Source organism: Leucopleurus acutus, assembly GCF_964270905.1.
Source record: "Leucopleurus acutus genome assembly, chromosome: 8".
Taxonomy (NCBI): domain Eukaryota; kingdom Metazoa; phylum Chordata; class Mammalia; order Artiodactyla; family Delphinidae; genus Leucopleurus; species Leucopleurus acutus.
The window spans coordinates 49,880,376-49,895,684 of NC_139151.1; the positions used below are offsets into that span (position 1 = coordinate 49,880,376).

General features: G+C 39.1%; 1 protein-coding gene across 5 annotated transcripts in view; it reads left to right on the forward strand.

Annotated features, from left to right (window-relative positions):
* The window catches only part of PRCP (prolylcarboxypeptidase), a 70,997-nt gene that overhangs the window by 20,411 nt on the left and 35,277 nt on the right, over positions 1 to 15,309 (forward strand). For all 5 annotated transcript variants that reach the window (XM_082844920.1, XM_082844921.1, XM_082844917.1 and 2 more), the window contains exons 3-4: positions 9,886 to 10,026; positions 13,577 to 13,678. In XM_082844920.1, the coding sequence (XP_082701046.1) occupies positions 9,886 to 10,026; positions 13,577 to 13,678 (243 nt within the window). The remainder of the gene's footprint in view (positions 1 to 9,885; positions 10,027 to 13,576; positions 13,679 to 15,309) is intronic.

Consider the following 15,309-nt stretch of genomic DNA (forward strand, 5'->3'; position numbering starts at 1 on the left):
AAGGCTATCTTGCATGATTTTTTTTTTTTTTTTTTTGCGATTCACGGGCCTCTCACTGTTGTGGCCTCTCCCGTTGCGGAGCACAGGCTCCGGACGCACAGGCTCAGCGGCCATGGCTCACAGGCCAAGCCGCTCCACGGCATGTGGAATCTTCCCAGACCAGGGCACGAACCTGTGTCCCTTGCTTCGGCAAGCGGACTCTCAACCACTGCGCCACCAGGGAAGCCCCTATCTTGCATGATTTTTACTGCCTTAGTAAAGATAGAATTATACTTGGGGAAAATGCATTGTCAAATTGCTTTTTAGGTTCCCCAGGGTCACATGTTAAATGTTGTAAAAATATCCATATGGTTGTAATGTACTTTTGTGTGTTTTTTAAATACAAAAAATAAAATTATTGATGGCCATCAATCCTCAGGGGTTATTTGCTATAATTCAATAAATTTTGAGCCTTTACTGTGGTCAGGGATATATATACTTGAATCCTGGCAACCTTGTCAGGAAGATATTAGTAGCCCCTTTTAGAAATGAGGCAACTGAGGTTCATAGATGTGAAAATATTTGCTGGAATCTACCTCACTGGAAAGTAGTACAATCAGCATTTCAACTCAGGATTGCCAGACTACAAAGCAGGGCTTTTTCCACTGGATAAGGAGCATTTTCCTCTGGGCCTAGGGTTGTCTTGGAAGGCTTTACAGAGGGGACAGTGCTTGAGTGAACACCTGGATGCATGGAGGGTGAAGTAGGAGTTTTCTGTAATGACGTGAGGGAGGAGGACATTCCAGGCAGGGGTAAATCTGTGTGCAGCATATTATATCCAGATGATATGAAAAAGCATGTTATATCCAGATGATTTCTGAATTTTGAAGAATTGAGAAAGCATATTATATCCAATGATTTCTGAATTATGAGAGGGGCAAGTGGCAGAAGGTGAGGTTGGAAAAGAGGTGGGCAGGGTCCCAGCACAGGCATTGTCAGCTTCTCTGAGTTTGCCTCTTCTCTAGCCTCCTCTACTGGCAGTTAGTTGGGTTGTGTCTCCTCTTGGCTGCCGTAACAAGCATCCTGTGCATAATGTGCATCCCTTGGTAGAGATAGTTTCTTTACTCACTTGTTTCCACTAGTCTGTGTCCTCTTTAAGAGCAAAGACTGTGCTTTTTATCGTATCCAGTATAGCCAGACACATGCAGTAGGCACTCAGGAAGTGATGGGGTATGAAAGGGCCTTGTCCTTGCTAAGGAGAATCAATATTAATCATGGTCACCTCTGTTTGCCACTCTTCTACTCTTTCACAGTTGAGTAGGATTTTAACTTGGTAATTTTAGGATCTCTTCACATTTCCTGAGGCTAACACACCTGATAGAAAGCTAACAGAGGGGGCTTTCCCTGGTGGCGCAGTGTTTGAGAGTCCGCCTGCCGATGCAGGGGACGTGGGTTCGTGCCCCGGTCTGGGAGGATCCCGCGTGCCGTGGAGCAGCTGGGCTCGTGAGCCAAGAAAGCTAACAGAGCCTCACTGGTGGCCCCAAGGGCCCGGAGTAGAGTTAACTGGTATAGCCCAAGTCCAGCCTGGGTTACTTGGTCTCCTGGTGTCACATCACACTTCTCACTTTTTCTGCTCAGTTCAACTCAGCAGTCATTGATGGAGCAAGTCCTGTGCCCATTGTACTTTGTTCTATGAGGATTCAGACATGAACAAGAAAAGGGAGGCAGTATGGCACGGTGCAGCCTCTTCACTTCATAGGGTTCCTGTGACGAACAAATGAGAGAATGTACATTTAGCCCTTAGTGCAGGCCTTACATTATTCACAGGGCAGGTGGGAATAATACACATGGTTTTGATTAATAGATTCTAGCATCTTATTATATAGGGTTACTTTAGTCTAGGGTTTATAATAGTATAGCAGGTGTACGACATGTGTAAATAGGTAAATACAGTGCAAAGGCTACATTTGAAAAGCACTATAATAGAGCTGAAATTACCATGGAAGCACAAAGAAGGCAGGAAGACCAAGGAATGCTTTGTGGAAGAAGTGGCATTGAATAGAATCCCCTTTTCACACAGTTGACATACCTAACTAGAAGGCTGTGGAGATTAAAGGCTTAATTAACTATTGCCTGTTCTGAGACCCCTTCTCTGATCACCCTATTAAAATTAGGTCTATCTCTGTTATTCTCTGTCAGAGTCAAACCTGCACAATTACAGTTTCTAAGTGTTTCTTCTTTTTGAAATTTATTTTATTTTATATTTTATTTTATTTACTTATTTTGTCTGCGTTGGGTCTTCATTGCTGCACACAGGCTGTCTCTAGTTGTGGTAAGCAGGGGCTACTCTTCGTTGCGGTGCACGGGCTTCTCATTGCAGTGGCTTCTCTTGTTGCAGAGCACGGGCTCTAGGCGTGCGGGCTTCAGTGGTTGCGGCACGTGGGCCCTAGAACGCACAGGCTTCAGTAGTTGTGGCGTGTGGGCTTCAGTAGTTGTGGCTTGCAGGCTCACTAGTTGTGGCTCGTGGGCTCTGGAGCGCAGGCTCAGTAGTTGTGGCGCCTGGGCTTAGTTGCTCCGTGGCATGTGGGACCTTCCTGGACCAGGGATTGAACCCGAGTCCCTTGCATTGGCAGGTGGATTCTTAACCACTGAGCCACCAGGGAAGTCCCTCTAAGTGTTTCTTTATTTGTGTATTTGCTTGTTTATTATCTGCTTCTTTCATTAGACTATAAGCAGTGTGAGGGCAGTGACCATATCTACCTTGTTCACTGTTGTATCTCTAGCACTAACCCCTGGTAGGCACTCAAGAAATACTTGTTAAATGAATGAATGACTGTAAACAATGACTGTCATTTATCTATATATCGTATTAGCTCTGGGCAGTTGCTATGCAGGACTGTGGCCTAATGACAAAAGCACCTGAAAGTAATCAAGGAGCAGCTTGGTCCTGTTTGAACTTGCTGCCATTGTTCTGAGCTTTTTGGTTTCAGCTGAGGATATCCTTTTCCCTTCCTTTATCTTTCTTACAGCGCCCTTATCATTCAGACCGGATGAATGCTGAAAACAATGAGTAGTCTATAGAGTGTATTTTTAAGATGATGATTAAGAGTCTCTAGAGGCTATTTTATAGTGAAACCAGGACTGAAAATTGGATGTTGGAGTTCCCCAGAAGGAAAAAGCTCAGGCTGCTACTTTCTTCAATGCTTCCTTTTGTGTATGATCTTCATGTGGGCATTTTGTAAAGTTTAATTTTTTGGAATGCTAAAAGCCTTTAAAGTCATGTATTAGTGTAATAAAAAATTATTTCTTTAAAGCAATCTCTAAAGAGAGAATGCTGTAAGTTTTCTGTTTCAGCAGTTCTCACGGTATGATTCACAGAAGGTCCTTTGTGGGGGAGGAAGAGATGCATTTTAGCATTGTGTAGTAGTATCTTCTTTGTATACACTACTTTTTAAAAATGTAGTTTATTGATTTGACAGAGGTAACTAGGTAAAGATTGTGGTCCCTGATGTCTTTTGTCACACCAGAGAGGAACAGAGACCATCAGCTTTGAGAACAATTACATTCTCACGTTGTATAATTTCTTTAGTTTCTGGATGAAAAGGGTAGAAGTAAAATCTGCTTTGTTCACATCCATTAAATGCTACTGGGAGCCTGATGGCCTTGGAACTCTTTCACCATTTTAGCAGGGCTCTTGCTATTTAGAATGCCCAGAGTCAGGGTCAGTGCAGAATCAGTTATTAAAGGACAATAGTGGTGGTTATAGCTATTCAAAAGACTTCCTTTTGTTGATTGCTGTTATGCAAATACTACTGATGTCATACATTGGGTCTTTTTTCATTGTGATCTTTCCTGGGTGTATTATGATTTTAGAAAGTGGTGTATGATGTTATATATATTATATATATAGTGACTGAAGAAACCTGGCTTATTTTTCAGTCTTACCATGATCTCTTACCTGGACCTTTCAGTAGCCTTTTGTTTACTTTTCTCCCTTTCTTTATCATCTCATTCTCCAGGCCAGTCTCCACAGAGCAGCCAGAGCGATCTCTTTAAAACATAGATCAGAATAACTCCTACAGCTCTTTAAGGCTTTCTCACTGCTCTTTGTGTTAAACTCCCTACTGTGGCCCACCTGGCCCTGAGCCTCATCCCATACCACAATGCTTCCCCTTGTTCACCATGTTCCAGACACTGTGGTCTCCTTTCTGTTTTTACAACATGCCAAGTCTCTGAGCCTTTGTATTTTCTGTTCCTTCTTTCTAGAGTTCTTCCCCTGGCTGGCTTCTTCAGGCTTTACCCCCAGTGCCACCTCCACAGAGAGGCCATCTATGTTAGTTTCTTAGGGCTGTTGTAACAAAGTACCACAAACTGGGAGGCTTAAAACAACAGAAATTTATTTTCTAACAGTTTTGGAGGCCAGAAGTTCAAAATCAAGGTGTCGGTGTGATTGGTTCCTCCTAGGGAGAATCTGTTCTATCTCTCTCCTAGCTTCTGGTAGTTGCTGGCAATCCTTAGTGGCTTGCAGTTGCATAATTCCAGTGTTGTCTTCTGTCATCATGTGGCTGTCTGTCTTTTGTATAACTGTGTCTTCACATGGCCTTCTCTTTGTATCTGTCTCTGTTTTTCTTCTCTTCTTATAAGGACACCGGTTATATTGGACTAAGGGCTAACCCTATTCCAACATGACCTCATCTTAATTAATCATATTTGTAATGACCCTATTTCCAGATAAAGTCACTTGCTGAGGTTCTGGGAAGAACATGAATGTTGGGGGAGACATTATTCAACGCAGTACACTTTCCCTGACTCTCAATTTAAAGTAGGCTGAATTAGTGGATCTATATCTATAAACATACTCACAAGTTATTTATTTCTAGCCATTGGTGAGCAAGGCACTTCATTAGACCACATTTCATGCATTGTGCTCAATTCTGGGCACACCGTCCATGAAAGGGAAGATAATTGAACTAGGATGTGAATGGGGTTGTGAAGATTTTAGAAATCATGTTATATGGGTAAGAACTGGGGTTTTGCTCAGTTGGAGAAGAGTAGATTTGGGAAGTCATCACAGCCCTCTGCAGGAGGACCATCCCTTCAGAGCAGGGGGAATACGGACAATTGGATTGTAAATTACATACATACACAGGTCTGTATCCTGTACTTGAGAAGTATGGTTTTGCCTTTTTGGGGGTGGGGGTCTTTATCGTTTTACCTTTTACCAGATACCAGCCTCCATCTCTTCCATCATAAAGGAAGAAAAACATTAGTTTGTCCCCCTCATCTGCGGTTTTCCTTTCCACAGTTTCAGTTACCTGCAGTCAACCTTGGTCCAAATATATTAAATGGAAAATTACAGAAATAAACAATTCATAAGTTTTAAATTGTATGCTGTTCTGAGTAGTAGTATTGCCACAATAAACTATTTAAAGGTTGTTGTTCTCTTTATTCCTTCTTGCCTACCCATTCTCATGGATCTCTTTATCCTCTACAAGGTGAAGAAGGGAAGCATCTCTTGGAATTTCTAGGACCACATTCTAGAAAGGACTGCTGTGTGTGACTAGAGGTGTTTTTACTTTTTGAGGTCATGCCTGTGTGGCTTTTACAGTGCTATTAATTATTTTAGTTATCTCAATACACTAAATTGAAAAAACAATTAAAAATTCCAGGTTTGCCTCTGACTTGTAACCTTGACCAAGGCACTTGACCTCTTTGAGTCTGGTTTCTTCAGTTGAACAACGCAGATAAAATGGCTTCTATGTCCCTGTCTCCTTTTATGTTGTGATTTATAAAATCTCTGTGCAGGAGCACAGGACTGTAAGTGGCGTGCAGGCCTCAGTTCTCAACAGCAGAGGGCATGCTGCACCTAGTATGCTGGGTCGTTAGGTATTGGAAAATATCTATAGTTGTGTAGCCCGAAGTTGATATCGTTGATAATTAGGAAGAGTCAAGAAAATTCTGCAAATTAATGTTTTGTAAATGATATTTCACTACCTCTTTCTAGCTGTTTAACATTTAGGTGAAGCACTCAAGAGATAGGAGATTTTGACATTCTAAGGGTATGTCCTATAATTCTGTGAAGAGCTTCATCACTCTCTGCCTTATTTACCCCATCTAAGTACTCCATGCTTAGGATTGGTGTGCAGATGGGATGGAGTGGAGAGCTAACATTCACTGAGCATGTATTATATACCAGGGACTATACCTAATACTTTGGATATGTTTTCTCTAATCTTCACAGCAATCCTTTGAGTTATGTGTTATTATCCTTATTTTATATAGGACAACAGTGGGGCTCACAGAGGTTAAGTGACTTGCCTGAGGCCCCACAGTAGGAATTCAAGTTTAGATCTGTTGACTTCTAACCTGCTTTCTTTCTGTCATACCAGAGTTCCACCCGCTTTTCCCCAAGCTAAACAGTTAGGGATTGCTAGGAGCAGGAGTGCCCTGAGAGCAGCCACAGAAGGAGGTTTGGCTTTCTCTGTCTAAAGTTCTTGTGGCTCTTGTAATTCTAGATACAGGCTCTTCCTCTGGCGAGAATTTTTTCACCATATACATTTAACATGATATATACAAACACATACCCATGTTTTCAAATTTGAAACCTTTAGACTGTATTATTGAAATAGGTTTCTTTGTGGGCTGCTTTTAAAGGGAACGGTGATATCTCATTGTACAAGGCTAGGCTCTAAAGTCAGTGGGTAAGTTGAAAATCACTATGGCAGAATTATCTTTGAGAATACCAGGAGAAGGCATCTTGTTAGAGAGCTGTGTACTTCCTTCCTTTAAGTCCAACACAGCTAGTCCTTCCTCCTTTGTTGAAACAGATGATGGTTTTTCCTGTTGAGCTTCAAATGATGCAGTTGGCTTGTATTTAGGGGCCATGTTGGGTGGTAATTCACATCTTTAAACATCAGAGTTTCATTCAGCATACTGAGATGCTTACATATTAGAAGTATTCTGAAACCTAGATCAAGAGAAGGAATAGCAGATTCTTGTCTTATTTGGGGGCTTATGCTAACTCATTGTTCTCAAAATGTTAGCTGTACATCAGAATTACTTGGAGGGCTTGTTAAAACACAAGTTACTGAGTTCTACTCCCCACAGTTTCTAATTCAGTAGGCCTGGGATTCAGCCAGAGAATTTGCATTTTTAACAAGTCCCGGATGAAGCTGATACTGATATCTAGGGACCTCATGTGGAGAAACACTACTAATTTGAATGGAAGCAAGTGGAATCACTTGTCTATCTTCCCTTCACTGTTTGCCTGTTTCTCTTGCTCTTTTTTACTTTTAGGCTTAGTGGGTATAATTGAATTAGTTTAAGTTAAATCAAGGAGCTGTGGCTCAGCTAACTCTTTATCCTGTTGCTTAGTTTACTACTTGGCCTAGAACAAGTACTTGGCCCATTCAATAGATGCTTGTTGAATAAGTGATTGAGAGAGTTAACATATGTCATGGGAGGGGTTTTTTAGCACATGGACATCATTATTATATACCTGTTCCATACAGACTGCTTATTTTACTGAAAGGTAGATAGTCTTTATATTAGAATAGCTTGTATTTTAGGACTATATATGGTGATGATCGTGGACATTGGGAAGTGTGCATTAGGTGCAGTTTTGAGAAACTTGCATTTTGGGACCTCTGGTATGAATGTGAAATATGCATGTATATGTGTGTGTGTGTGTGTGTGTGTGTGTGTGTGTGTGTGTGTAGATGGAGTGGGTGCAGGAAGTTCCATCTGTTTTAGAACGGCCAAGGGAAATCTTACAAGATCTGGATTAGGTCAGAACCAGCTCCTGCCCCAGGAAGGCTGGAGCAGTACTGGATCAGCCTATGTGTGCCCCAGAGCACCCTGCATTCTCACTCCTGTCCCTCCAAAGCACTGAAGAATTCAAACACTATGACCCTAAAGGCTCAGTGGGCTCTGTACTGTTGGGTAACTCTTTAAATTCAGATAGTTGTTTATGAACTTTACCATATTATAGGGTTTAATAATTGTATTTTTTAAATGGTGAGTTTATTAAGAGAAGGGTGAAAAAGCTCAAAAAATATATTTAAAGTGCAATGTAAGCTTAAAATTGTGTCATTCTGACATGTTTTATATTGTATCTCACAAAGTCTCAGTATCCAGTGTGTTTTTTTCTCTCAGTGTAGATTATATTTTTTCCTTTAAATTCATTTTACTTTTTTATGCTGAAGTATTTTCAAGTAAATTATAAACTGCATGACGTTTTCTCTCTAAATCCTTCAATGTACAGCTGTAGAAAAAGAAAAACATTTTTTTATGTAGCCAAAACAATATGATCACTCTTAACAAAATTAACAAGTCCTTAGTCTCACCTAATGCCTAGTCCATATTTAAATTAACCCAGTTGTCCCTAAATTGTCATTTATATCTTGTTTGTTCAAACCAAGATACCATCTGGAATCATGCATTGCATTTGATTATTATGTTCCTTAAAATTTATTTAATCTAAAACAGTCCTTTTATCAGGATATTGCCTTGCCTTTTTCTTGTAAAATGTCTTACCTTTGGATTTGTCTGATTGCCTCTTCAGAGTATCTTCAGTTTGTTTTTCTACCCTTTGTATTTCCCAGAAACTGGAAATTAGATCTAAAGACTGGACTAAGCTAGAAGTCGAACATTTTTGGCAAGAATTCATCCTAGGTGAAATGTGCTTTGTGTTGTACCATGTGAGGAGATACATAATTCCTGCTCACACCACTATTAGTGATGCTAACTTTGATTACTAGGTTAAGGTGATGACAGCCTGATCTTGTGACAGTATTCTCTATGGTATTACTTTGGAAATAATATGAATGTTCATTTTCCTGTCATCCATTCTCCTAATGCTTTTAACACTATTTGGTAATTCTTGCCTGAATCAGTAACTTCACTAGGGTTTGCCAAATATCATTTTTCTAATTCTGTCATTCCTTCTGCATTAGCTGACATTTGGTAAAACAGAGCTCTTTTTCATCAACTGGGACTATTTGGTACCCTGAAATATAATTCTATTGGAAAGGCAGGTTAAATGTTGAGTTCTTTACTTTTTTTATTTACAACTTCTAAGTGAGGAGTTGGTTTAATAAATAACTTAAGTGGTGGCGAATGAATATTTTTCTTGCTTTTTCTTTTTTGATATCCTTATGGAGTAATGGATTTTCATGAATTGAACATTTCAATCAACTACAATCATTATTCTTATGTTCAATTTGTTTTATGTTCAATTTATTAAAACTTTAGCCAATGATAGTCCTTTGTAGTTGTCTCCTATATTTGTTAGATATAACTCCATTAATTTTTGAGTGCTTCCTTGCACAGGAAGATGCATTGGTTTATCTCGTAGCTTTCTTGTCCCAAATGTCAGGCAGCCATTTCACTAACAAGCCCTATTCGTTTTAGTGGGGAATAGTATTAGATACCAAAATCCTGGCCCTTGGAATGTTAATTGTTATTGGGGTGACAATGTTTATAGACCTTTTCAGTGGTCTGTTTAGTCCTTGAATTTTGATATTAAAAGTTTCAATAATGAAAATTCAGGTAGTAAGGAATGTCTGTATTTTAAAAATGAATAGGTTCCAATTAATAGGTTCTACTGTTTCATTCAATTTTAACATTATTGTTTTTAAGTAGCTACTTGATTTTATAATTGTATCTTTTGTCTTACACTGAAAATCTTGACCACCAATAACATTGCTTTATCTTAAAATATAAAGAAAATAATTTCAAAATAACAATATCAATATTACTACTACTAATGAAACCAAGTGAAGTTTAAATTTTTTTGTGATTTTTGTAGCATAGATTGATTTTAATGGAGGAATAAATATAAATACTTGTTTGATATTTAATTACTTTCCTTTGAAATATGTCTTGTCTGTTTCTTTTTTGTCATAGGTTGATCATTTTGGATTTCATACTGATAAAACTTTTAAACAACGGTACCTAATAGCTGATAAACATTGGAAGGAAGATGGTGGATCTATACTTTTCTACACTGGTAATGAAGGGGACATTATCTGGTTTTGCAATAATACGGTATGTGCAGATTTGTGAAACTCTGGGCTCAATTTCCTTTTTATTATGATCAACTGGAAAAAATCTTTTGCAGTATATATGACTGAGTATTTCTGTATTGTGAAGTTCTTTAAAAAATAACAAAAAGATAAACTCATGAATAATAGAAAAACAGAAAAAGTACATGAATAGGCAGTTCACAGAAGAATAAATACAGATATCCAACAAGCCTGTTCAGCCTTAAAGAATTACACATGAAAAGAATGAAATACTCTTTTTGGACAATTGAATTTTAAAAGATTTAAAAAAAGAATCCCAGCTTATTTAACGATTGAACAAGGATATGAGGGAAATGGGAGTGGGAATGTTATGGCATATAGTTTATTATTATTATTATGGTCTCTAGAATGTGAACACAAGGGCAGGAATTTTTGTTTGTTCAGTGTTGTATGCTCAGATCCAGGGCTGTGCTAGGCATATAGTAGGTACTCAATAAATATTTGTTAAATGAATGAATTAATAAAATCTAAACAAAGCCAGTGCAAATAAGAAAAAATAATACAAGTTTGATTGTCAAATAGGAATGGACAAAGGTAAAACTGTAGCTATATTTTAGCTTTCCTGTTCTACCATTTTTCTTATATTTGTGAGGGTAAAAAAGTGTAGCTGTTATCTTGCTTCCCTGACTATATATTCTGTCATCTTTTATAGTAATGCTTGAATCTGTTAACAAAACTTAATTTAGGAGGACACATGGAAGGAAGAAATTTTCCTTTTTAATGTTCCAGAGCTAAGACTAGAAAATGGGAACTTTCTACCGAAAAGCTAGTCTGTGAATTACCTTAAAGTGAGGACTGAATCATATTTTCTCCACTGCCAATGTCTGGCATGGTGCCTGGTATTCAGGAGGTCTTAGTAAATGTTGAACTGAACTGCACTGAAAGCAAAGATATGAACCCAATTATACTGTGTTATCACATTCCACATTTCTGATTATTTCCTTAGGAATGCTAATAGTCTAAATATGTTAGTTGAAAATAAAATAATTCCCTAAGAGCTGAGATCCTAGATATCTGTCTCTCTTAGATGAGTGACAGATGAAATCAGGACTTACTTTCCATCAGATTCCTGCTCTGTTATTCTGTGAAACAACTGAGGCTGCCTTGTCTCCCTTTCTCTTTCTAATGTGATTTCTCTTTTATGCCAAGGCCACGGGGCAGCTTCTCGTATCCAGTTATTTTCCCAGCTCCTGTTCTTTATCATAGGTAGGCAACTGTTCCTGCCTCCACAGACCCCACTGCTCTGACAGGCACTGCAGCATAATTTAATAAGACTTGCTGGGAATCTCTGACGTCTGAAGTGGTAGAAAGGAAGAGCTACTCAGGGTAGGAAGAGTTCCAGGTACCTGATAGAGGCAGATCCTAGAAGGACAGATCTTGACCCTTTCCCAGCCCTAGACACACCTTCCTTTACATACTAAAATGTTTGGGTTGCATATTTACATATTCTGGACATTTATTTATTGAGAGGCAGTATAGCATAGTGGTCAAGAGTGAAGATGTCAGCCAGTGATAAGATTTGAATTCTGGTTTTGCCACTATGCTTTGTGATTTGAGTAAGTTTCTTATTCTGTGCCTTAGTTTTTATATATTAAACGGTTATAATAATGTCTAGTTAATTGAGTTGTTATGAGGGCAAATAAGAATTAGGAACTTAGAACAATGCTGACACATAATGTTATTTAATATTAATATGTTACATGGACCTCTTTTGAAAAATAAAAACACCCTGAAATAGGTGCAGGTAAATAATCAATACAGTTGCTTCCTCTCAAACCCTGAGGTCAACTCCTCTGGCTATTTTGGTGGATGATCCTTACCCTTAAGAAGCTCATAGTCTGGTAGGGTCAGACACACATGTAAGCAAATATTGCAGCAAAGTAATAGAGATCTATACCTAGCACAGTGGTGTTGAGCGGAGGGTGTGATCAGTAAGCCATAGTGGGGGCAGGCAGAGGAGGGCATCTTGAGCTGGTGTTACAGAATCTGTAGATTCATGGCAGGGAATGAGCAAGGTGTTAAGAGAGAAAATGGGGGTTATTGAAACCATCACAGATACCAGGTTAAATTCTCTGTCCTCACATGCATACAGCCCTTTTAATTGTTCATTTATTGGTCAAGACAAACAAAAAAACCTTAGAGGTTCTTAGTCTTTGTCAGGGAGCAACAGCTCATTAAAAAGCAATAATGTACACAGGGAATGACAAATCTAGTCGATTTGTCTAGATCGACTGTGCTAAATCTAGTCGATTGAAGTTGGGCACCTAGAATGCTTTGTTAAGAAGGATTCTGAAGGCACAATTTGAGGTAAGTGAAAAAATGCAATGGTTGATTAATGACCAGCATTATGTGTGGAAATAAGGAGGTCTTACTGCACTTGATGTGGTTGTGTTCTGGAGCCAGATGGCCTGTGCTTGAATCTTAGCTCTGCCACTTTCTAGCTGTGTGACTGTCACAGGTTATTTAAACTCTTGTGCTTCAGTGTCCTTGTCTGTAAAATGGGTATAATCAAAATGCCTATCTCTTAGATTGTTGTGATAATTAAGTGAATACATATAAAGTGTTTAGAAGAGTATCTGACAAGTTGTAAGCACTCAATTAATACTAGCTATGGTTAGCTACTATTTATCTTCATGTAAATAAGATTAACCTAAAACCCAAGGGAGTCCAATATGTTTATTTGTATTGTTCTCTTTCATGTTATAAATAAAAGTTATCTGTGAGTAGACAGATAACTTAGTTATCCGCAGGTCTTTCCTAGATTTTTTGGCACACAGTGCAATTTGAAGGCTATTTTAGACATAATGTTGATTCTGAGGCTAGAGTGTCAGAATAAGGAGAGTTGGAATGACTGGTAGTTGAGCAACTTGGGCTTATTTTTAATTGTTTCGCTCTAATACTGTTAGACCTTCGCGGTCTCCTAGGAGTTTCGACTCGCCCAGGAAACAAGAAGAGTCGGAAGTCGATGCAAAACGCAAGAGGTTTATTGAGGGCCGGTGCACCGGGGTTCCTTGGTCCTCACGCAGGAGGTCGAAGAAGGAACCCTTTTGGGCGCGAATATGTCAGTTTTATAGGTTCCCACTTCCCCGTATGTAAATTATAGATTTGGTTGTGTTCTCCTGCTGATTAGTCCCGGCTTAGGCTCGGACCAGAGAGGGAACTTGTCCCCAGCTGCCTGATTGGTCTTTGACAGACACCTTTTTTACATTTTGTTATCTCCCTCCTTCTCGGAAGGGGGCCGGACATCCTGGAAATTCACCCATTGTCTAAGAAGCCCCTATTGTCTGGAGAGTTCTTAATCATTAGCTGGAACAATGTCCCTCGAGTCCCACAATACAGTGTGAGATTGATGTGCAACAGTGAAACAGCAATTATATTGTTTACCTGTGAAACAAATATGAATTGTGCAGCTTCTCAGAGAACTCTTTTTGGTCCATTTCATGAGTTGCAAAGAGATTCAGACTTTTTTTCACGACCTGATTTTATCCTGTGAATTTGTAAATTCCTCCTAGGGGTTCATGTGGGATGTGGCTGAGGAACTGAAAGCTATGTTGGTGTTTGCTGAACATCGATATTATGGAGAGTCCCTACCCTTTGGTGCCAACTCCTTCAACGTAAGTGTATTTTCTACTTTTAAGTTTAGAACATTTTCTAATTACATGTCCCACTGTAAGAAAGAAATGATAGCTTTAAGTTGAACTGCCTGAAATTTCAGTAATTTGTATTTAATCTTTACTTTTTATGTATAATGATCAGCCTTTAACTCAGTGTGATGAGGCTAGCCTTCACCAGGCAAATCTTAATCTATGGCTGCAGAGATTGGAGGGAACTTTTCAGTGTTTAAAAAATGTCAGTAAATAATCTGCTTTATAAATTATACACTTAAATTATTGGGTCTACCACTGGAAAAAAATGTAATGAGTGCGCAAATGTTTGCTTAGTAAGGTGTTTTTCAATACAATAAGGACAAATCATCACTGTGATTCAGTGAGGCCAGCTGGCCACTTGGATTCCCTTCTGGCCTTTCTGTTCTCACAAGGAGCTTTGGCCTCAGCCAAAGCTACAAATCTACGCTTAATAAGCCAGGCGCTTAATAAGCCAGGACACCTTTTCCTCAACTGAGTCACTCATGTACTACCCTTGTGATTCTGGCTATATGAATTTGCCATCTGTATTATTATTCATTGACTATTTTTCTTTAAATAACTCACTTTTTTTTTTTTTTTTTTTTTTTTTTTTTTTGCGGTACGCGGGCCCCTCACTCCTGTGGCCTCTCCCGTTGCGGAGCACAGGCTCCCGGACGCGCAGGCTCAGCTGCCATGGCTCATGGGGCTAGCCGGTCTGCAGCACGTGGGATCTTCCCGGACCGGGGCACGAACCCGCGTCCCCTGCATCGGCAGGCAGACTCTCAACTACTGCGCCACCAGGGAAGCCCCTTTTCTTTTTTTTTTTTTTTTTTTTTTGATGTGGACCATTTTTAAAGTCTTTATTGAACTTGTTACAATATTGCTTCTGTTTTATGTTTTGGTTTTGTGGCCTCGAGGCACGTGGGATCTTAGCTCCCCACCAGGGATCAAACCTGCACTCCCTGCATTGGAAGGTGAAGTCTTCACCACTGGACTGCCAGGAAAGTCCCACAACTCACTTTTCAAACTTAGTGTTATCTTAGTAAGGCTTTATGTACTATTTTTCTCTAAATTACATTGAAATAAAACAAGTATTACATTAAAAATGTTTGCTCACTACCTAAGATCATCATGCATACCACCGTTATACACATACCATGCTTTTGGAGAAATATGAGTTAGAAATGATTGGGGTTAATCATTTTCTAGGCTTCCTGTTTTGAAAGGACTTTTTATTTTTATTTTCAGAGGTTTTATTATCTCATGTTATAAATAAATAAATAATAAATAGTCCTTGTTTTATAAATGAAAAGCAGAGCAATTTGCTGATATTTGTTAGGCTACATAGGAAACTCTATCCTTTAGCTTATTATTTTGCATAATTATCTGATTAGGGGAGTTGACAGGTCCTGAAACCATTGGGAGGTAGTCAGCTTGTTGCAGGTAGAAACATAACCTCCTCTCCTAGGTCCCTGTGGTTCATATGTTGCTAGCAAAATGGCGGTAAGGGCTGTCTTTGATATGCTTCCTTCCCTTCATGTACTCACAGAATTTGTCAGTAGCGTAGGGGAGTATTACAGATATACTGTGAGAATTGGGAAAAAACTGCACTCAGCTAT